Source organism: Lepidochelys kempii, chromosome 12 (assembly GCF_965140285.1).
Source record: "Lepidochelys kempii isolate rLepKem1 chromosome 12, rLepKem1.hap1, whole genome shotgun sequence".
Classification (NCBI taxonomy): Eukaryota; Metazoa; Chordata; order Testudines; family Cheloniidae; genus Lepidochelys; species Lepidochelys kempii.
In genome coordinates this window covers 34,812,057-34,835,080 of record NC_136391.1, presented here as the reverse complement: position 1 = coordinate 34,835,080, position 23,024 = coordinate 34,812,057, and the positions used below count along the sequence as shown (strand labels likewise).

The 23,024-nt window shown below is 42.2% G+C and overlaps 1 protein-coding gene across 1 annotated transcript in view; it reads right to left on the bottom strand.

Moving 5' to 3' along the window:
* CDH13 (cadherin 13) overlaps window positions 1–23,024 on the bottom strand; it is a 786,172-nt gene that overhangs the window by 77,668 nt on the left and 685,480 nt on the right. The window contains exons 9-10 of the mRNA XM_073308069.1: window positions 14,869–15,051; window positions 14,192–14,445 (exon numbers count right to left, since the gene is read on the bottom strand). Coding sequence (XP_073164170.1) covers window positions 14,192–14,445; window positions 14,869–15,051 — 437 coding nt within the window. The remainder of the gene's footprint in view (window positions 1–14,191; window positions 14,446–14,868; window positions 15,052–23,024) is intronic.

The following is a 23,024-nucleotide window of genomic DNA, read 5'->3' as shown; positions in this document are numbered from 1 at the left end:
AAGAGATCTGCAAGAATTCCAACACACCTTTTGTGCACCTAGAACATGAATACCAGAAAAATAGCTACTCTTCTGTTATAAAAATTCTGATTATGGATCTGGTCAAAAGAAGGCAGTTGAGAAGTACACAATGATGACAAAGGGCTTATTGCATTTTTCTCTGACCACTGTTGGAAACAGTATTCTGCACTAGACAGACCATTGGTCTCATTCAGTATGGATGTCCTACAGCAAACTCTTGTTCAGGTTTTTGTTTTTACTATTACAGCCTGGCCTTTGCTTTACAATAACAGTGGTCTCGTGAGTTATCTTCTATACTTATTATCACACAAACACCTTTCCTTAAGAGCACAGTGGAAGTGTTTTAGAACTTTTCAACTATAATTTGGCTGTGTGGAACTCCAGAATTCAATGAAACACGAACTATTAACTGCAGTATATACCACCAGTTTCATAGTGACCCAACCACCTCACACAATGTCCCTACATTTAATATCCAAATATATAATAACTAAGATACTTTTCACCTCAGTGTCTTTCTATTCTTTAACCGTCATAAAATAATGACAAAGTGAGTTATTATCAGGATCTAACTTGCACGATAGGCATAACTTGTGACTTATATATCCCATTGTTTTATTTCTCTAGAACAGTATTTCCCAAACTAGGGCCACCGCTTGCTCAGGGAAAGCCCCTGGCAGGCCGGGCCGGATTGTTTACCTGTCGCATCCTCAGGTTTGGCCAATCGTGGCTCCCACTGGCCACGGTTCACCGCTCCAGGTCAATGGGGGCTGCGAGAAGCGGTGCGGGCCGAGGGACGTACCGGCTGCCACTTCCCGCAGCCCCCATTGGCCTGCAGTGGTGAACCGCGGCCAGTGGGAGCAGCGATTGGCCAAACCTGCAGACGTGGCAGGTAAACAATCTGGCTCGGCCCGCCAGGGGCTTTCCCTGAACAAGGGGCGTCCCAAGTTTGGGAAACACTGCTCTAGGAGAACTGCAATATTGTTTAGTCAGTGACATGAAAAATGTGCCCTATAATTTCATGGTTCAGAGCAATTTATTTCTCTGCACTGACACATTATGTGAAATAATGCTGTTTTGTGGGGGAGGGGGGAGGGTCTAATTAGACTCCCCTTAAAATGTTACATTCATCCTTGTTAATCAAGAATTTGGAGCTCTTAGGGAAATATCAGGGGAGGTTTATATTGGTTTTGATAGCCATTCTGATTACATGAAAACAAAACACATTCTCAAGTCTATCATCTGTAACTTTAACAACACATTAAATATGTTTATAGGCAAGGTAAGGCCGATTTCAGATTTTAGGAATGTAACTCTTCTGCCAGGTGTTACTGGCAGCAACAAGGGCTGAGTTCAAATAGCTAAGGGTCTCTCTTAAACCTAAAAAAAGATCAGCAGCTTCAACTCCCCCACCCACAGAATTTCTGGGATTACCGAACACTTTCTGTGGGCATGCTTAATAGGCAATGCTTCCCCACTCACAAGCACTAAGTCTGCATATGAAACAAGGACAACTTTAGTAGAGGGGAAAGGAAAACAGCATCAACCTGGGAAAACACAGCAATGCCATATCTAAATGAATGGTAAGTAAAACATTCCTCCATAGAGACTTTGGCAATAGTCCGTTAGCTTGTTTCCCTGCCTACCAGTGTGACTGTCCCATAGGCACATGTCTGTTATCACATCACTTCTCCCTGCCCCATCTGCTAAACCCCACTCACAGTTTGGTGTCAGTGGGTAGCATAGTCCCAGGGTCCTGAGGTGTGCTCAGGTAGGCCTGTCTCTAGTCCCTTTGGAAGTCCTGCCTGGTCCTGTCCTGAGGCTCTACCACCTAACCCAGCTATCATGATCTCAGCTTTATTTAGTAGCTGGTTACAAGGGTCCTCCCTAGAGTGCTACTGTCCTCTGAGGCTTTAGTGAAGAACTCTTCCTGCATTGCACCTCATCATGGAGCCACCTCTGCATCACCTCTCACAGTGAAGTCCCTTCAACAGCATAGGATCCTCTGGAGATAAACAGTAGTATATAGCACTCTTGAACAGAGTTCTTGCCATTACAGGTATACTCCTTGCCATAAGATAGGGATCTTTCCCCCTTTGCTCAGTCCAATTCTATTATCCAACCAATTCTGAGCTATTGTACCATTATGGTGGCTCTAGAAGAATTCTGGGTTAGAAAGTTGATGTAAATGAAGCTCTCTGTAGCTGTACATTCTCCCTGCTCACTCACAGCTGGGAACAGATTGCTCTTTCCCCTCTGGAGCTCGTTCGTCCACCTAGAGTTCTGGGTATATATCTTATGCAGATGAAGCAGCTCTGCAGCTGTTCTTCACACTGTTTCACCAACAGATGGAAGCAGAGAACTCCCTCTGCAGCGTTCATCCACAGGGCTTACAGGAAAGCAGACTGTGAGCCAGATCTTCTGGTTCACTAAGCCAGCTTTATGCTGCTATCCTGCTGGAAAACTGCCCTAAACCCAGTTTAACTACCACCGGAGGATTACCCTTCAGCATTGGGTGATCCTTGGCTGACAAGGAGCCACTGTGGTAGCTTCTGCACCATAACTGTGCTCATTGTAGCAAGTGCATGGGGTGTGGCCAAGGTAAAAGGGGCATAACTGGGGAATCTTTGTGCTCATAAAGGCCTGGTGCCATATCAGCTCCTCTGCTGCTGCTGTTGTTTGGAGCCCGGGTAAGACTGAAGACTGCTCTAATCTGCACACAGTGCAGAGCAAGCCCAGGATTAGGGAAGCTCAAAGGTGCACCCCCACCGCACCTTGACTTGTGCTGAGCACTGGTCAGTGGGACCCCAGGATCTGGCCCGCACTGCATTTTGGCCAGGGGCAATTTTTTCACGCATCCTTCTAATCCTTAGAGCAGATGTTGTTCTCAATTCCTTCCATGCTACTCATGAGGTAACTTCAGAACTTCAAGCCCGTTGTTTTTAAAGATACAAACAAAGAGGCCAAGTGGGTATCTGAGTCTGATCACCCCCTTCCATGGAGGAGAAACCAGCAAGGGTGGAACGGAGGGGCAGGCCATCTCAGAGAGGAGATGTGGAGTCTCTTGCCAAATATTCCCACAAGGGACTTGAGGCCCTGTGGAATTCAGATAATGTGAAGGTTCCCAGTCTATGAAAGAACCTTCCAGATCTATGAATCCTGCCTCTGCTACTGTCCCTCACCACTTCCAATGTGGCTCCATCCAGAGCCATGGTACCATCGGCTGGTTCCCCTCATGATTTGTCAGAAGCATCCATGGAGGAGATCCAGAGCAGCATTTATTCCCGCTTTGGCTCATCTTCATTGGAATCTCTGCAGCAAATGGCAGACAGAAGCCTATCGTATGTTCTTCATCATCTTTCCTTTATCCCTGGCTTACAAGCCCACAGAACATCCATAAAGGAGTACCCAACAATGCTTCAGGGAGTGTGGAACCACGGCCTCATTTTCAGGGCATGACAGTACATTGATAAACACAGGGCAATCTTTGTTTCCACAACAAATTATTCGTTCCCTTCTTGCAATGATTTAACCCTCAGAGTCTGGCTTTTTATTTGTCTGATTAATTAAGACTGCTTAATCCTTTACACTCTTGCAGGAAAGAGACTCTCATGCACTTGGGGTGAGATTGCCTCATGCACTTGGGGTGAGATTCGTCTCTCTGGTGGAACTTATCGCTTTGTCCAGCTCTAAGGTTGAGGAGAATGTCTGATGGTAGTGGTGGTGTGTGAAGTGCAGATGACATGTCCGGGTTCCTCACCTGTGTGGTCATTTTCAGCCTCCTTTCACAGCTCTGGTAGGACTTGAATTCCAGATCCGGCAGATTTTTAAATTCTCTCCATCCTAAGGATTTTACTCCAGCCATTAATTCTCTTCAGTTTCATTTCACTAGTTTGTTTCCACCAGAGAGATTCTCTTGCCAGCTTTTCCTCACAGTTAATTCAAAGTGTGTGATCTCTCCAGGCAGTGCCAGCCAAATGCCCCGTAGCTACAAATAATTCTCAGAACAGGAGAAACACTGATAGATATTGGACCCAATTTTCCTCTCACGCCTCATAACCCCACTTCAGTTATACATGTAAAAGTGGTATGTAAAGAGAATCAAGCATACCCATCCCTTTCTAGAAGCCGCTCCAATCTGAATATCTTCACTCCTTTTCTCATTTTACTGTTAGTCTAAACAGTTTGTTACACAGGGAAAGAATTGTATATTTATCTCACCACTTAATAAATGAAAGACACATGCCAGTTCATTCAGATTACCAAGGAGCAATGAACATGAATCTTTCATTCAAAGTTTCTCCTCTCTGAGTATTAGTATTACAACAATACCACAATACATCTCACTTATTATACTTACACTGCTACTATAACCACATACAAGAAAAGGTTTTCAGTGAAAATGCTGTTCTGAAGGGTGGTCTGAAAGAATTTCCTCTCTAGCATGAAGGAATGGGCAGGACTGTTTCTTTCAAAATGAGGTGATTCAAGCCTCTTCCACTCCCCCATCTCTGGATTCCACTGCTACAATTAGCTTCTCTGGAGGCAATGCTTTGTGTTTCAAAGATCATGGCAGGAAGGGGAGCATAGGAATTACTTGTACCTTAGGCCAAGTTTTCATGATTTCGCTCTCCATCTCCATTATTTTTAAAGCAGTTTGTACTCCCCAATATACATCATCTTCAGATTTAGAGATGCGCTCCGAATTCCCAGGGTGTGGATTTTGGACAGGCCATAAATACAGCTGCAGAGCTAACTCAAGATGCTCTTGGGTATAACTTAAAATGAAAAACCCTGGTGCTGCATACTGAGAGTATGGCTCAGCCATTAATTTTTAAAAATAAGATCTATTTTTCTATCTGTATAAGGAAAACAATCTCCTGATGTTAGGGGTCCAAAGACAACACTTTCTGACTCTAGAAGACAAATTTAACAAGGACTGCGTGTATTACTTCATAAGCATGCACTCTTAGCTTGAGACTTGCTGTCCCTCTCTCATTATACAGTACTTCCTTAAAATGACTGCAGTGCAACCTAAAGCAAGTTTATTGACCCGTGCCTACAATAAAAGTGTGTCTTAAAAAGACTCAGTATGCATCAGAGTATGCAAAATTAATCCCTTAACAGTTGGCGAGGAATGTTGTTTGAAGTCTCATCATTCTTGGACATAGGGTGCTCAGATTTGCTTGAAAAAACCCAACTTGCAGAACAGAATGAAATACATTTCTTGAATTAGTTTAATGATGCATGGCTTCTGATTTCACTACATATAAACTAGTAACTGGCAGCACAAATGGGAATAACAGATGTAAATCATTTCTTACTTTATTCCACTGAATTCTGCTTAGTTTCTCCAATGTTTGGGAGTCACGATGAACTCACCGAGCTTGCAGATTTCACATTTAATGTAATCTCAACACTATCTTACAGGCCTTTAGGAAACCACTCCATCTTTTCAAAGATGAAACATGGCAGTTTTCACTTACACCAGCATAACTCTGGAGGATCTCCACTGACTTCAGTGGATTGCACTAGGCCCTGACTCTAGGTTTCTGAAGATGGAACAGAGCCAAATCTGGCTCACTTCTAAAAGTAACCACCAATGGACTTAGTAGATACTACGCTGCCCGGCTGCACTTTGAACAAAGATATTAAGAAATGAGTATCATTCTTTAACTCATTGTCTGAGAAACTCAGGACTTGTCAACACTTACAGCACTGCAGCTGTGTAGCACTTAGTGAAGATGTTATGTGTGCCAACGGGAGGGCTTCACCTCTCTGAGAGGCGATAGCGATGTCAACAAGAGAAGACCTCCCATCGACCTAGAACTGTCTCAACCAGGAGTTTGGTTGATATCCCTGTGCTGCGTAGGGGGATGGGTTTTCCACATCCCTGAGTGACGTAGTTATACCAACATAAGTTTGTAGACCAGGGCTCAGCAATATTACTTTCACAGTCTGTTATTCAAGAAAGAAGCCCCATTAGAATTTGTCAGTGTTTTGCTCTAAGGCTCAAGTCCAGTATAAGAAGTAAAACAAAGTCTGTTTTACATTTCAACATAGACAGCTGTTGTTTGGAAATCATGCTATGAACTGCAAGTACTGATTATGATCTCAATTCCACTAATATAAATCAGGAGCCATACCACCAAAGCCACTGGAGATATTCTGGTTTCATATTGGTGTATTTCCACTGACTTCAAACGCATTGTAAGTGAGATCAGAATCAGATCTTAAGATTGTTAACATGTCAAATTTATTGTAAAATAGCCACATTGCCTTTCAACGTAATGCAGCTGAGACTTCCTCAATATTCTTCTTATTTATTAATTCATTTGTATTATTGTACTTAGGAGCCCAAGTTATGAATCAGGACCGCATTGTGTTAGGTGCTGTACAAACTATGACAGTGGGCCTTCAGCTATCTATTCAGACTTCCTTGATATTATATGGCATCAACTGGGATTGACTACAGATGAGTTGCCAAAATTACTGCATATAATTTTGACAAAGTTTCCATTCCTATGAGCCTCATTCTAGCATGGGTTCTATTTCTAAGCACTCCAGCTTCACATACATCTTTCAGATAGGAATTAAAGCCATTTTAATGTTGTTATTTAATTAATTATACATGCTGTATTCCATAAACTATTTTTTTTCCTGGAGATGTTTCTACAGCAACCAGTCACATCACTTACCAAGAATGAAAGTTGCAATAATATACTTACATAAATAATTAAAAATCCTAGAGCAGAGTAGGTAATAAAAATATATTGCCATGATAAAACATGAAACCAGAGAGCATTGCTTTAATTAAAAATTATAAGTACGCTGCAGTAAACAACTTATTTACACTTAGTTTGAAGTCTAACTATGGTTATTCCGGAACTTGTTGAATCCAAAGAGCAAAGAAATGACAAAACTTGATCTCTCCATGCAGACAAATTATTAAGGCTGGTAACTATGTTTAATTAAGATCTACTGTTAATAATGGATTTCAGAAAGCAAAGCTCTTCTTTTAATTTCCCAAGATAGAAAATGTTATTAAATTTGGCCTTTAACTTTGCATTGACACATACCCTTGAAACTTCTGATTAAAATTTCAGAGGTGGGAAAGAGGCACCCAAAATTAAACTCTTAAATCTGGCACAAAAATAACAGTAATCCCTGATTAAGAAATCAAATTTGAGAAACTTCATTATCAGTCTATTAATAAGTTGTTGGATTATAATTAATAAGGGGGCTTCTGGATTTATTATTATTATTTATTATTATTGTTATAAAAAGTTGGAAGCTGTAGAAGGAACTGAATACTTCAGAAGAAAATATAGGTTAATATAGGTTAATCAGTCTTAGAATTTCAATTGTACGTTAAATGGTTCCATTGCTTTCTCCCTGTGAACACAGAGGGACAAAATTTTGCTCTCAGTTACATTAGTGTAAATGGGGAGAAACTCTGTTGGTTTTGTCTACCGGTTCTTGTTTTGAGGGCTTGATTCAAATCCCACTGTACTCAAGGGGAGCCTTTTCATTGACTCCAGATCAGGACATGATTGTCCAAGGCCTGGCTTGAAATTAAAACTACTCTAGATCTAATCAGATGTAACTAAGGGCACAATTGGACTTGGATCCTGAAGTGTATGGTTGTGAGTTTTAGTTCCCAGTATGATGTTTATAACTCTAATAACTTCCCTTGAATGTTAATGCAGGTGCACTGCTAACCATATGCATACTGACATCTAGACCTACAGGTATATGGGTTTTGATTCTTGCAAATACTTGGAGTCTTTGAATACTTCAGACTGAAGAACTAGAAGGAAAATTGTCTCAAAAATACAGATGCCTATAGGAATCTTTATAAGGCAAGCTACGTTTTCCAAAGAGACAAGTCATTTAAATCAGATTCAGATATTTGGTGCTCAAACAATAGATTCAGTTTGATTTGGAACCATGATACAGAAATGTTTCTTTGTGTTATATTCATGGTTTTTAAAGTGTAGTTGTTACACTATGTTAGTGGTCATTACTAATAGCTACCAGCACCTCCTAATTGTAGGTACAGCAAATTGAAAATACCTTTTTGGCCCCGAATGGTCTCATACATTAGTTGCAATACACTGAAAACAAAGGTGGGTGACGTGAACAAAACTCCTCATACCTCTATCTGTACAGACATACATTTTGCAACTGACATATGTATTTTGTTGGGAATAATGGATGCATGGATCAGGGATGTGGGCATACGGTTCGCACAGACACATATGGATCAGGGATGTGGGCATGCACACACAAACTGAGACTTGCACTTGTCCACTAAGGCTTACTAATCACTATCCACTCTCGGCCCTCTACCTCATTGTTGTGCTTTTTCTGGATGTTCAGCATGAGAGAAGAAAACATCTCTTTTGGGTAAAAGAAAATTCCAATTTTTGGCAGTGCCAATATTGTCCACATTAAGTTGTGGGCTCTGGGAACCTTTCATTTAGCTTATGAACTATTATTATTCAGAATTTCAGGAGTCCTCTGCTGCAGGTTTTGACTAGTGGTAGATTGCAAAAAGATTTATGCTGTTTAGCTGCCTGCATACGCTATTTGAAAAGCAAACTAGAATTCCCAGTGATCCACTAATACCACCTATAATTTTCATTCCCAACATAATCATTAAAAAAATTGGCAAAATCAGCAAGTCTTGTTCAGAAGTACAGATAACAGATTCAGGATTATAAGAAAAACCTACTGCATGATTTTCTTAACCCATTTCACGTATACTCCCTATTCTCTTGGGGCTGCTCTCTTAGCAGAACAAGATCAAACATTGCAAATAATTAATGAGCCTTTTCTTATCAAATAGCTCCCATGAAAATACTTAAAACTGTCAATAAATTTAGCCCTGTATATGCTAAACTCAATACCAACACCAAAGGGAATATGGGACTTTTTTTCTACATGAGTCAGGCTTTGAATAATGCACGTGAGGGTCATATTGCTGAATCTGACGTGATAGAAATTCCACAGCTCTTTTCCATCCATCAACAGAAAGCTATGACAATAGTGAATGAAATAAGAATTCTCCGGAGCAAAGACTAAAATGAAATGAATGGCTAAAAATGCATTCAATAAATAAATACATTTAAAAAACAGGGGAAATGACATCAGTTAAGATCTATCCTTCAGATAATCTGATTTTTAAGTGACAACGTTTACAGGTACTCTTGATACAGAAAAACAAAATATTCATAGTCTATTAACTAGATGTTTTTGAGATGATGCAGGGAATTGAAATCTTTAATTATATGTGTTACCTTTCTCCCCTACATTAAATGTTGAGTACTCTTACCTGTTTAAATTCATCTTCACATCATTTTAATCCCCACCTCTCAGTCCAGTCCTTCACAACACTATGCTGATACATGCTTATTTACACTGAATTTCATTAATGACCCATAGACTCATTTTCCGTAAGAAGTGACCAGTCACTTCTAAACAACTCTTGTGATGATGGACAAATCCACACATGGATTGGCATTGTGGTCTCTACAGGTACATAAGAACATAAGAATGGCCAAACTGGGTCAGACCAAAGGTTCATCGAGCCCAGTATCCTGTCCTCTGACAGTGGCCAATGGCAGGTGCCCCAAAGGGAATGAACAGACAGGTTAGCATCTAGTGATCCATGCCCTGTCACCCAATCCCAGCTTCTGGCAAACAGAGGCTAGGGACACCATCCCTGCCCCTCCTGGCCAATAGCCATTGATGGACCTCTCCTCCATGAATTTACCTAGCTCCCTTTTGGTAGAGCCTGCGTGCCTGCCTTGCAATCACTGGGCACTCAAAGATTCAATTGACTTTGCCTGGAGTGTATGGCAAACAAGGAATACAGGAGCGGGCCAACCCCCTTGAGCTACAGAGCTTATCCATGGCCTTGTTGCTCCCTCTCATGGAAAAAAAGGAAATAGAGAAGGGTAAAAAAATGACTTCTAAACCTCCATGAAGTTTATCATAAAGTCAAAACTGCATTCTTCCTTCATGCAAATGGTGTTTGCAACCTCATGCGGTAAGGACTCGGGAGAAGGGGTCACAGACTGCACTGCCCAAGAGAATCCATAGGGAAATCAGAGCACAATGTTTCTTAATCCCTCTTACATTATTCTATGGCACCTTTCTGCCATTCATTTTCAATGCCCTGCAACAAGGCTCCATTTCTAACTGGAAATTCTTCTGGGAAGCATATTACAAAGAGTGGCTGCTCACTGATTTTTCTCCTCACATGCACCCTCTCAATCTTTAATAACTGACAAGGCAGCTGATCTGTAGAGGGACTCCCCAGGCTACAGCCTCTGGTCCTCCTTTCTGCATTCTACATCCTCGCTCCACCCAGTTTTGCTTCCCTCATCCAGCTCAAGTGTCTAAGCATCTGATTGAAACTCCTCCTCTGATATGCAGGAAGGTAGAGTTAACGTTATTTCAAAGAAAATACGATTTTGAGACTAACATCATTGTATGACTTGTGTGTTCTTTCTAAATTTTCATCCAGTTCACCAGAGACTCCAGGAACCGTTTTTAACTGTAAAAATAATCTGCTTTTTTGGGCTGGAAAAATTATTTCCCTCTTTCCACACGAGCCTTCCCAGAACACTGGTAGATCATCATCATAAGCTGCCTAATATAGGCTGTGGTCTCAAGAGATTCAGACCAGAAAATAGCAATCAGATGTCATAAAATAGCTTTAAAATTGATTCTCCATTTTTAAATATGAGAAGATGGCAGCACTTAATAATAGCCAACTCTGTTCCTCAGAGACAGAGTATATGTATGGAATTATATTTCTATAGTACAGAAGACATCATCATGTGGCTGGTGAGAGGAAGACAGCTAAGGGAGTTAGCCAGCTGCTGAATATCTCAGGGGGTTTCTGTCTTCCTGCTATTAATTAACTTTGATGGGGAAAAAATTAGCACTTTTCTGTGCTAGGATCTTGTCATCCAGGTTAGTAGGACTCTGGGTTAGTTTACTGGTTTGCTGTGTGGTTGAAATCTAAGCTCAGTTGCTGACTGTCTGGGCTAGATCACCCTGCAGTTAGGTGGGTTAACACCTGAATACAAGTGGGGCTCTTTGAAGTGAGGGCAATGCAATTTTTTTTTTACTAGGCCAGAGATTATGGTGGCTGAATGAGAAAGGGTGAGTCACCCATTCCATTTGAGAGTGCATGTGCGGCCCAAGCTTTAAAAAGCACACAAGTTCCCTGTGGCTGGTAAGATTTAGCTGCTGGGATGAAGGCCACTGGAAGACTAAGGGAGTGAACCTGCTGGGTTCTTCAGCAGAAAAAGGCAGAGAGGTAATGGTTGTTTTTTGTTTGTTTGTTTCTTTAATTTGCAGATACTGTCAGGTCTGATCCTGAGCACATCATCATGGACTACAGGGCTCTGGGAGCATGGGTGAAGGAGGTGGGGGTGCAGATAAGTGTCTCTTCCATTCTCCCAGTTGAGGGTAAGGGCCTAGGCAGAGACACATGCACCCTGGAGATGAGTGCAAAGCTGTACAGATGGTGTTGACAGGACGTCTTTGCCTTCCTCGACCATGGGGTGCTATTCTGAAAAGGAGGACTGCTGGGAAGAGATCAGGTCCACCTGACCAAGAAGAGGAAGAGTATTTTTGGACACTGACTACCCAACCTAGAGAAGATGGCTTTAAACTAGGCTCAAAAGGGGCCAAGTGATAAAAGCCTACCAGTAGGTATAAAAAGGTGACCTTGATAGAGGGCGAGAAGATGCAGCTGGAAGGAATGAAAAATGACAATAGTGTCATAGAAGCGACAAAATGGAAGAGTGGGGGAATCTGCTTAACATCTAAAAAGTCTACATGCAACTGCAAGGGGTATGGGGAATAAACAGGAAGAACTGGAAGGCTTAGTACACAAGTTAAATTGTAACTTAATTGGCATCACTGAGACTTGGTGGGGGATAAACCTCATAACTAGAATATTGCTATAGAGCCATATCGCTTGCTCAGGAAGGACAGGAAGCGGAAAAAAAGAGGAAGTGTTGCTTTATACATCAAGAATATATAAAGTTGTTCTGAGGTCCAGGAGGAGGTGAAAGGCTGGCCAGTTAAATGTCTCTGGGTGAAGATTAATGGGGAAACTAAACATGGTAAGGGTCTATTTGAGACCACCAAATCAGGAGGAGGAAATGGATGAGGCATTTCTAGAACAAACAACAAATATCCAAATTTAGTAAGTAATGAGGGGTGAGGGGCATTAACTACTCAGACATCTGTTGGATAAGAAATACAGCAAAACACAAAATCTTTGGCAAATTCTTAGAATGTATTGGGGGCAACTTATTGTTTCAGAAGGTGGAGGAAGTAACCAAGGACAGCCATTTAAGACTTGATTCTGACAAACAGGGAGGAACTGGCTTTGAATCTGATCTTGGAAGACAATTTAAGTGAAAGTGATCATGAAATGATAGATTTCATTATTTTGAGGAAAGGAAGAAGAACGGAACAGAACAATAAGGAAAATGAACTTCAAAAAAGCAGACTTGAACAAACTCAGAGAACAGGTAGATAAAGTCCCATATCTAAGGGAGCATATCTAAGGGGGAAAAAGAGTTCAGTTTTGCAAAGAGACAATATTGAAGACACAACAGGAACAAGCTTCATGTGAAGGAAAGGCAGGAAGAATAGGAAGAAATGAATATGGCTCCATCAGGAGCTTTTTAATAACCTGAACATCAAAAAGAAATCTTACAAAAAGTGGAAATATGGACAATTTACTTTGGATGAATACAAAAGAATAGCAGAAGCATGTAGGGACAAAATCAGAAAGGCCAAGACAAAAAATGAGTTACATCTAACAAGGAACATAAAAGGCAATAAGAATTTGTTCTAGAAATACACTAGGAGCAAGCAAAAGACAAAGAAAAATGTAGGCCCACTTTTTAGGGGGATGGAGACCTAATAACAGGTAAAGGCTGAGGGGCCTAATGCCTATTGTGCTTCAGTCTTCATTAAAAAGGTTAATTGTGACCAGATGCTCAACATAATATTAACAACAAGAGGGAAGGAATGCAAGCCAAAACAGGGAAATAGCAGGTTAAAGAGTATTTAGATAAGTCAGATGTATTCAAGCCAGCAGGGCCTGATGAAATTCACCCTAGGATGCATTAAGGAACTAATTGAAACATTCTTGCAACCACTAGAAATTATCTTCAGGAAGCCCATGGAGGACAGGTGCGGACCCAGAGGACTGGATGAGAGCAAACATAGTACCCATCTTTAAAAAAGGGAACAAAGAGGACACGAGGAATTATAGATTAGTGTTGATTGGTTCACTGTCAAACTAGGACAGCAAATCTTGTAGGCTCCCTTAGATGTCTGTCCTGGGTCTGAAACTATTTAATATTTTCATTAATGACTTGGATAATTGAGTGGAGAGTATGCTTATAAGATGTATGGATAACACCAAGCTGGGAGGAGTTGCAAGCACTTTGGATGATCGGATAAAAATGCAAATGGACCTTGGTAAACTGGACAATTGGTATGAATGAAATTCAATCAATACAAGTGCAAAGTACTGCATTTAGGAAGGAAAAATCAAATGCACAACTACAAAATGGAGAATAACTGCGTAGGTAATATTACTGCTGAAAAGGATCTTGGGGGTTATAGTGAATCACAAATTGAATATGAATCAACAATGTGATGCAGTTGCAAAAACGGCTAAGATAATTCTGGGGTGTATTAACAGGAGTATTGTATGTAAGACAAGGGAGGTAGTTGTCCCACTCTATTCAGGTTCGGTCTCAGATGGAGTATTGTGTCCAGTTCTGGGTGCCACACTTCAGGCAAGTGAAGAAGTGGTTTTTACCCATGAAAGCTTATATCCAAATAAATCTGTTAGTCTGTAAGGTGCCACTGGACTCATTGCTGGTTTTGTGGATACAGACTAACATGGCTACCCCCTGATACTTGGAAGACTATTGCCACCTGCCTAATGTAGATCTTTGTCTTCATGATAATGAAGCTCTTCATTCTGAAAAAGAAATCCTCACTTCTTATTATCCGGATCCCAAATTAATTTAATTTAATGTGGTACTAACAGCCAAGCTCTTCAGGCACAACAGACATTTATATTCACTTTTTGGTAGACTTAGAATATTGCACTTACCGAATCGTCTGGTGTTGCAAGGTATCTGGATCTGTGGCGTTTACTGTTAACACAACACTGCCTATGGGGCTGTTTTCTTGTTTGGTTACCGTCATTGGGTCTGGGTGGAAAACAGGGCCTTCATTTACATCCAAAACAGTGATCTGAACTGTTGCTGTCGAACTGGGGCCGTAGGCTATGTCTGGAACCAGCGGGTCTTCGTTTTCTACTTTGATCAGCAGTGTGTGGAATGCTGAGATCTCGTAGTCTAAAGGCTGTAAGACACACCAAGAAATCAGAGTACCAGATGCGAAGAGCATATATAACATTCATCCAAGCTTGTAAAAGTGACAGAATTAGCCACAAAGGACAGCACCTCCATCACCATCATTGGATACATCCTGCTGTCTGGTCAAAGTTCAGCAACAGACAAGTTGTGTGGTCTCTGTCTCATATTTTGTGTATATATAGCCACACGACAAAACTACAGCATGTACTCTAGCATAGTAGCAGAGATACTAGCTTTCAGTAAGCAGGGTTATTGTGTTATTGTAACACAAAAGGAGTGACATGTATTGCCTAAACTGAACTGCAAGCCAATAATATACTTTCGACTTGAGAATTCCAGTAGTTGGTCCTTTTCATGTGTAATGCACCTCACAGTAATAATAAATTACACAAAAGAAAATTGTCCTTACTTTGACAACAGAGAGCATCCCCTCATTGGTCTTTGGGTTGGTATGGATTTCAAAACTCTGTCCTGGGTTTCCATTGATAATGGTGTACACAGCTCTCCAGGCTCCTGTTGCTGGGTCATCTCGGTCTTCAACAGTTAAATTCACTATCACTCCTGTGACTCCTTCTTTTACGGTGGCTTGGAACTAAAACAATATTTGTTATTAGTACTATTAACAATAATAATAGTTACTATTTTCTAGTAATGACCACACAATTTTTTTTATTCAAGACAGCATTCATTATTTACATCAGAAGAAAGATGTAATACTTGAGTGAAACTCAATTTCATAGGCCATAAATAATACATTCCCGGAGCATGAAAAGTAAGGTACTATATCATTACTGCACTGCTTCTGTTCTTGATAGATTGTAGATAAGTAACAATGTGATAGAAAACACCCTTTGAAAGCACTTGACTAAGAAGAAAAAAAATCATCTAGTAACTTCAGTTAATGCACTGCAGATAATACACAGAGGTGCAGAAGTGCACAACTACTAGAAAAAGAAATATTCAGAACTAAGAGGGTGGATGGAACATGATTCATTCTTCTTTTAAGATTCTTGCCTTTTGATGTTTTACAAACAAACCCCCGCTTAATTGCTCATTACAGTGGTCATAAATAAATAAAATATTTGACTTGTGTCCCTTAACTTGCTTTTTCTCTGATGAGTTTCTCTGGGATAGAATAATTAGGGTTCATTTTACTACTTAGTTCCCATACCTATCATGCATTACATTCTCTTTTCAGAGGGAAGAACTGTCATTATAGGAAGTTGCCCCTATTTTACAGGTCAATTAACCAAATCTTACCTGGGTAATCTACAACTTGATTATGATCCAATCAAACTGTATATGAACACTATTCTCACTTAGCAGGGGTATATTAGGTAAACCATCACAGATGCACATGAATTTCAGACACAATAATATTCCTCAATTCTAAAGCACTGGCAGCTGAAGCACTTTATATTAATTAATTTAATGAATACATCTCTCCATGGTTTTGTGGTGGGGAAGAATTTTGATAGATTGATTTTATGGATGGATAAACTGAGGCTCAGAGATAGATTCAAGGCCCAACCTTGAGAACTACAGATCACCTGCAGCTCAATTTTAGATCATTAGGAGCTGGGAGATCTCAGCATCTCTCAGGATTAACCCCCTCAATGGCCCCAGCCTGCAAACTTCACTAATGTAAGAAGCCCCCATTCCCCAAACTGGCTTGCCTGTTCCTGCTTTGTCAGTGGCTATACTGTTTTTTTATTCCCAGGGACAAAATTCATCCATTGTGCATCTCTAGCGGTGTCAATACTTTTGCCCAAGGAGTCGTGATGAGAAGTCCTTTGCTCTATCTTATCAACCTCTGTCAAGGTTTCTTCCCCACTCTGAACTCTAGGGTACAGATGAGGGGACCTGCATGAAAAACCCCCTAAGCTTATTTTTACCAGCTTAGGTTAAAACTTCCCCAAGGTACAAACTATTTTACCTTTTGTCCCTGGACTTTATTGCTGCCACCACCAAGTGTCTAACAAATATAACCGGGAAAGAGCTCACTTGGAAACACCTTTCCCCCCAAAATCCCTCCAAGCCCTACACCCCCTTTCCTGGGGAAGGCTTGATAAAAATCCTCACCAATTTGCATAGGTGAACACAGACCCAAACCCTTGGATCTTAAGAACAAGGAAAAAGGAATCAGGTTCTTAAAAGAAGAATTTTAATTAAAGAAAAAGTAAAAGAATCACCTCTGTAAAATCAGGATGGTAAATATCTTACAGGGAAATCAGATTCAAAACACAGAGAATCCTCTAGGCTAAACCTTAAGTTACAAAAAGACACAAAAACAGGCATATACATTCCATTCAGCACAACTTATTTTATCAGCCATTTAAACAAAACAGAATCTAACGCATATCTAACTAGATTGCTTATTAACTCTTTACAGGAGTTCTGACCTGCATTCCTGCTCTGGTCCCAGCAAAAGCAACACACAGACAGAGAGAACCCTGTTTCCCCCCCCACCCCGCCTCCAGCTTTGAAAGTATCTTGTCTCCTCATTGGTCATTTTCGTCAGGTGCCAGCGAGGTTATCTTTAGCTTCTTAACCCTTTACAGGTGAAAGGGTTTTTCTTCTGGCCAGGAGGGATTTAAAGGTGGTTAGCCTTCCCTTTATATTTATGACACGCCCCCCAAATCACAGATAGGGTGAAACGCTGGCTGTGATTTCTTCCTGGAGCTCTAGGAGAAAATAGAGTTAATAAGACACATGCACCTCTAAATATACTACCAAGTATATAAAGACTAACAATATTTTCCACATCTCAAGGACGATTTTACCAGTTGATTCTGGGAAACTTTCACAGGAGAGTGCATCAGCCACTTTGTTAGAAGCTCCTGAGATGTGTTGGATGTCAAAATCAAAATCTTGGAGAGCTAAACTCCACTGAATAAGTTTTTTGTTATTTCCCGTGGCGGTATGAAGCCACCGTAGTGCAGCATGGTTGGTTTGCAGGTGGAAATGCCGTCCCCAAACATATGGGCGTAGCTTTGCCAGAGCGTAGACAATGGCGTAACATTCCTTTTTAATGACTGACCAGTTGCTTTTCCTCTCAGACAGTTTCTTGCTGAAAAATACTACAGGGTGGAATTCTTGATCCAGTCCTTCCTGCATTAAAACTGCTCCCACACCACACTCGGACGCATCTGTGGTTACTAGGAACGGTTTGTCAAAGTCTGGGGCCTTAGCACAGGGTCAGACATGAGTGTCGCTTTAAGCTAGTTAAAGGCCTTCTGACACTCTTCGGTCCTCTGAACAGCATTTGGCTGTTTCTTTTTGGGTAGGTCTGTCAGTGGGGCGGCGATTTGGCTGTATTGTGGTACAAATCACCTGTAATATCTGGCCAAGCCTAAGAAGGATTGGACCTGTTTCTTTGACTTTGGGACAGGCCACTTTTGGATAGCATCCACTTTGACCTGTAGGGGGTTGATAGTTCCTTGACCCACCTGGTGTCCAAGGTAAGTCATTCTGTTTAGGACTATTTGACACTTCTTAGCCTTAACAGTTAGTCCTGCCTCCCTTATGAGCTCGAAGACTTTTTGTAGATGTTCCAGGTGTTCAGCCCAGGAATCCGAAAATATGGCCACATCGTCAAGGTAGGTGACTGCATATTCTCCTAATCCCACTAGGAGACCATCTACAAGTCTTTGGAAGGTGGCGGGTGCATTCCCCAGCCTGAAAGGGAGTACATTAAATTCATACAGCCCGACATGTGTGGTGAAGGCTGACCTTTCCTTGGCGGATTCATCTAGTGGTACCTGCCAGTACCCCTGGGTTAAGTCCAAGGTAGAGATGAACTGGGCCCGTCCCAGTTTCTCTAATAGTTCATCTGTGCATAGCATTGGATACTTGTCTGGGCGAGTTACAGCATTTAGCTTATGGTAGTCCATGCAAAAACGTATCTCCCCATCTGGTTTGGGAACTAGAACCACTGGAGATGCCCATGCATTGCCAGAGAGGCGGATTACCCCCATCTGTAGCATATCCTGGATCTCCCGTTCTTTAGCAGTTTTAGCTTGAGGAGACACCCAGTAAGGTTGGACTTTAATTGGGCGAGCATTACCTGTGTCAATGGAGTGGTATGCCCGTTCAGTCAGTCCTGGGGTGGCTGAGAACGTCAGCGCATAGCTAGTGCACAGCTCCTTGATCTGCTGTCGCTGCATATGCCCAAGGGTCATGGAGAGGTTCACCTCTTCCACGCCACCAGCACTTTTCCCTTTGTAGTAGACACCTTCAGGCCACTCAGCGTCATCGCCTCCCTGGGCTGTAAACTGACAAACCTTTAATTCTCTGGAATAAAAGGGCTTTAGAGAATTAATATGGTACACCTTAGGCTTTCGGTTGGAGGTGGGGAATGTGATGAGATAATTAACAGCTCCCAGGCGCTCCTCGACCGTGAATGGCCCTTCCCACGATGCTTCCATTTTATGGGCCTGGAGCACCTTTAAGACCATGACCTGGTCCCCTTCTTTGAAGGAACACTCTCTGGCATGTTTATCATACCAGGCTTTTTGCTCTTTTTGAGCATCCTTTAGGTTTTCTTTAGCAAGGGCTAAAGAGGTTTGGAGGGTGTTTTGTAGGTTGGTTACAAAGTCCAGAATGTTAGTTCCTGGGGAAGGTCCAAACCCCTCCCATTGCTGCTTCACCAATTGTAATGGCCCTTAACCTCGCTGCCATATACAAGTTCAAATGGTGAAAACCCTAAACTGGGATGTGGTACAGCTCTGTAGGCAAAGAGCAACTGCTGCAACACTAGGTCCCAATCATTGGAGTGCTCATTTATGAATTTACGTATCATGGCCCCCAAAGTCCCATTAAATTTTTCCACCAGGCCATTTGTTTGATGATGGTAAGGGCTGGCAACCAAGTGATTCACCCCATGAGCTTCCCAAAGGCTTTCCATAGTTCCTGCCAGGAAATTAGTTCCTGCATCTGTGAGGATGTCGGAGGGCCAACCTACCCTGGCAAAAATGTCTGCTAGTGCCTGACTCATACTTTTAGCCCTGGTGTTGCTTAGAGCTACTGCTTCCGGCCATCGGGTGGCAAAATCCATGAAAGTCAGTATGTACTGCTTTCCTCTGGGTGTCTTTTTCGGAAAAGGACCCAGAATATCCACAGCTACTCACTGAAATGGAACTTCAATGATGGGGAGTGGCTGGAGCGGGGCTTTGACCTGGTCTTGGGGTTTTCCCACTCTTTGGCATACCTCACAAGACCAGACATAGGTAGAAACATCCTTGCCCATTACCCCCCAGTGGAATGACCTCCCCAACCGGTCTTTGGTCCTGTTCACCCCAGCATGGCCACTAGGATGATCATGGGCTAAGCTCAAGAGCTTGACCCGTTACTTAGTTGGAACTACCAACCGTCTCTGAGGATGCCAGTCTTCCTGGTGTCCACCAGAGAGTTTCCTGGTATAAAAGTCCTCTTTCTGCAACAAATCTGGATTGATTAGAAGAGCTGAGAGGCAGTGGGTTGCTCTGTGCTGCCGTCCAAGCTCTCTGGAGGTGTTCATCTGCTTCCTGTTCAGTCTGGAACTGTTCCCCTGATGCTGGAGACATCAGTTCCTCATTGGAATGTGGACCTAGGCTTGGTCCCTCTGGAAGCGATGTAGGGGATGGGGCTGTTTCTGCTGACTGTGAACCGCTCTCCGCTGGTGCACTATGTTGGGTTTCAGGCTCCGGCTGAGCCTCTTGTGTAGGGTTATTGGCTGCTGCTGGTTCAGATTCGGTGGGGCCCTTTGGTGTTGGGGTTGCAAGTACTGGATTCAGTGCTGGCAATGGGTCTGGTGCTGGTTGTTCCACCAGTTCCGGTTCTGGGACTGGCTCTATCTGGGTCTCTGGGACTGGATCCACTACTGCTGTTACAGACGCTGGCATGGGGTCTGGTTCCATCACCTCTGACCAGGTCCTGGTAGAAGTTTCTGGAACAGAGCTAGGCATGACAGCTTGCTTAGCCTGGCTGCGGATGACCATTCCCACCCTCTTGGCTAGTTTCACATGATTGGCCAAGTCTTCCCCCAACAGCATAGGGATGGGATAATCATCATAGTCTGCAAAAGTTCACATTCCTGACCAGCCCTTGTCCTGGACCGGCAACTTGGCAGTAGGCAAATTGAAAGAGTTGGACTTGAAGGGTTGAATTGTCACTTGGATCTCTGGGTCAATTAAATTGGGGTCCACTAAGGAAGCATGGATAGCCGACACTTGCGTTCTGGTGTCCCTCCACGTGGTGACCTTCTTCCTGCCCACACTCACAGTTTCCCTCTGCTCCAAGGGTATCTGGGAGGTATCTGGGCCTGAGGACTCTGGTGTGATTCCGGTGCAATGAACTGTAATCTGTTGGGCTTCTTGGGGCAGTTGGCCTTCACATGCCCCGGCTCGTTACATTTAAAACATCGTCCAGCTGACGGGTCACTGGGGCAAGGTGGGTTGCTGGAGAATGGTGTGGCAGGACAATAAGGTGTCTGGAGTATTCCTTGGTGTGTAGTTGGGGCCTTGGGCTGCCCCTGGTAGTAGGATGTGGTCTGAGGGTGTCCCTTCTGGTATCTGCTCCAACTGCGACCAGGATTGTTCCTCTCTCCTCCCTCCACCCATTTTGTTCTGGCTTGCCCCACCTCTCTGATGGTCTGGGACTGCTCATATCGATCAGCATAAGAAGCAAGACTTTCTGCTGAGTCCATTTTCTTATACCATAAACACTATTTTATTTCCTCCTTGGACATATTCAGGAATTGCTCCTGAGCTATCAAATCACACATTCCGTCAAAGCTAGTGACACCCCTTCCTTGGACCCATTTATCTAACAGATCCTTCATCTGGTTTAGATAAGCCACATAAGTCCAGGCCCTCTCTTAAGGGTTCAAAATTTTACTCTGTACGTTTCAGATGTAATTTGAAATTGCTTTAAAACCAAATCCTTGAACTTATTATAATCAGAAGCTTCATCAATAGGCATCTTATTGAATATGTCCAGAGCTCTTCCAGTCAATTTTGCGACCAATGTAGTCATCTTGTGAGCTTCAGGAATTTTATGGAGTGCACACAGTCTGTCAAAGGTGAGAAAATATTCAGCAATATCACTGGATTCATCATACTGTGGACACAGTCGCTCCCATTTGTGGATTGTTGGGGAAGGATTGTTAGGGTTATCAAGTAGATTCTGCTCAGCCCTTACCTTCTCCATCTTCAGTGCATGCTTCCTCTCTTTTTCCTTCTCCTCCAGTTCTTTTCCCCTTGCCTCCATTTCTTAGTCCTTTGCCTCCACAGCTCTCCTGTGGGCAGCCTCTAGGGCTTTTTCTGCCTCTCTCTCTGCCTCCATTTCTTTGTCCTTTGCCTCCATTTCTTTGTCCTTTGCCTCCATAGCTTTCCTGTGGGTAGCTTCTAGGGCTTTTTCTGCCTCTTTTGCTGCCTCCAGTCTGGTTAACTCCAGTTTGTGTTGTGCCTTGGTTTCTGCCATGTTAGCCTCTCTGTTTTTAACTAACTTTACACCCGAGAGTTAGAAAGAAAACAACAAAACAAAACAAAAAAAAACTTGGCTTGTCAAAAAAAATAGGTTGTACTGTAACTGGATACTTATGTTCTCTTATAGTGATTGTCAGCCTACAGAATAATCCTTTAAAAAAACAAAAACCTAACACCTTTTTCTCCAGGCAAATAGACACAAAACCCCTCTAGTTGCTCTTAGGTAAAAAAAACAAAAACAAAAAAACCTTCAGGTCTGTGAAGACTTGTGAATTTCCCTGCAGGAGGTTAACTACCCTGCCTTTAGGTAGAGAAAACTCCAGCTCACAAAAGACAATTACCTTTTGTCTCTGCTCTGGCCCCTAAGCAGAGACCAAAAAAAACCTCTAACTGCTTTCAGCTTAAAACCTGCTTTCCAGCAGCCCAAAGGGGGGAAAAATGTCCTTTTTTAAAACCTGTGCTTCTGGTTCAAAAAATCTCAAATTGATCTCAAAATGATTTCAAGTTAATCCCTGGTCTGCCACCATGTCAAGGTTCCTTCCCCACTCTGAACTCTCAGGTACAGATGAGGGGAACCGCATGAAAAAACCCCTAAGCTTACTTTTCCAGCTTAGGATAAAACTTCCCCAAGGTACAAACTATTTTACCTTTTGTCCCTGGACTTTATTGCTGCCACCACCAAGTATCTAACAAATATAACCAGGAAAGAGCTCACTTGGAAACGTCTTTCTCCCCCAAATCCCCCGAAACCCTACACCCCCTTTCCTGGGGAAGATTTGATAAAAATCCTCACCAATTTGCATAGGTGAACACAGACCCAAACCCTTGGATCTTAAGAACAAGGAAAAAGCAATCAGGTTCTTAAAAGAAGAATTTTAATTAAAGAAAAAGTAAAAGAATCACCTCTGTAAAATCAGGATGGTAAATACCTTACAGGGTAATCAGATTCAAAACATAGAGAATCCCTCTAGGCTAAACCTTAAGTTACAAAACGACACAAAAACAGGAATATACATTCCATTCAGCACAACTTATTTTATCAGCCATTTAAACAAAACAGAATCTAATGCATATCTAACTAGATTGGATTTCTGACCTG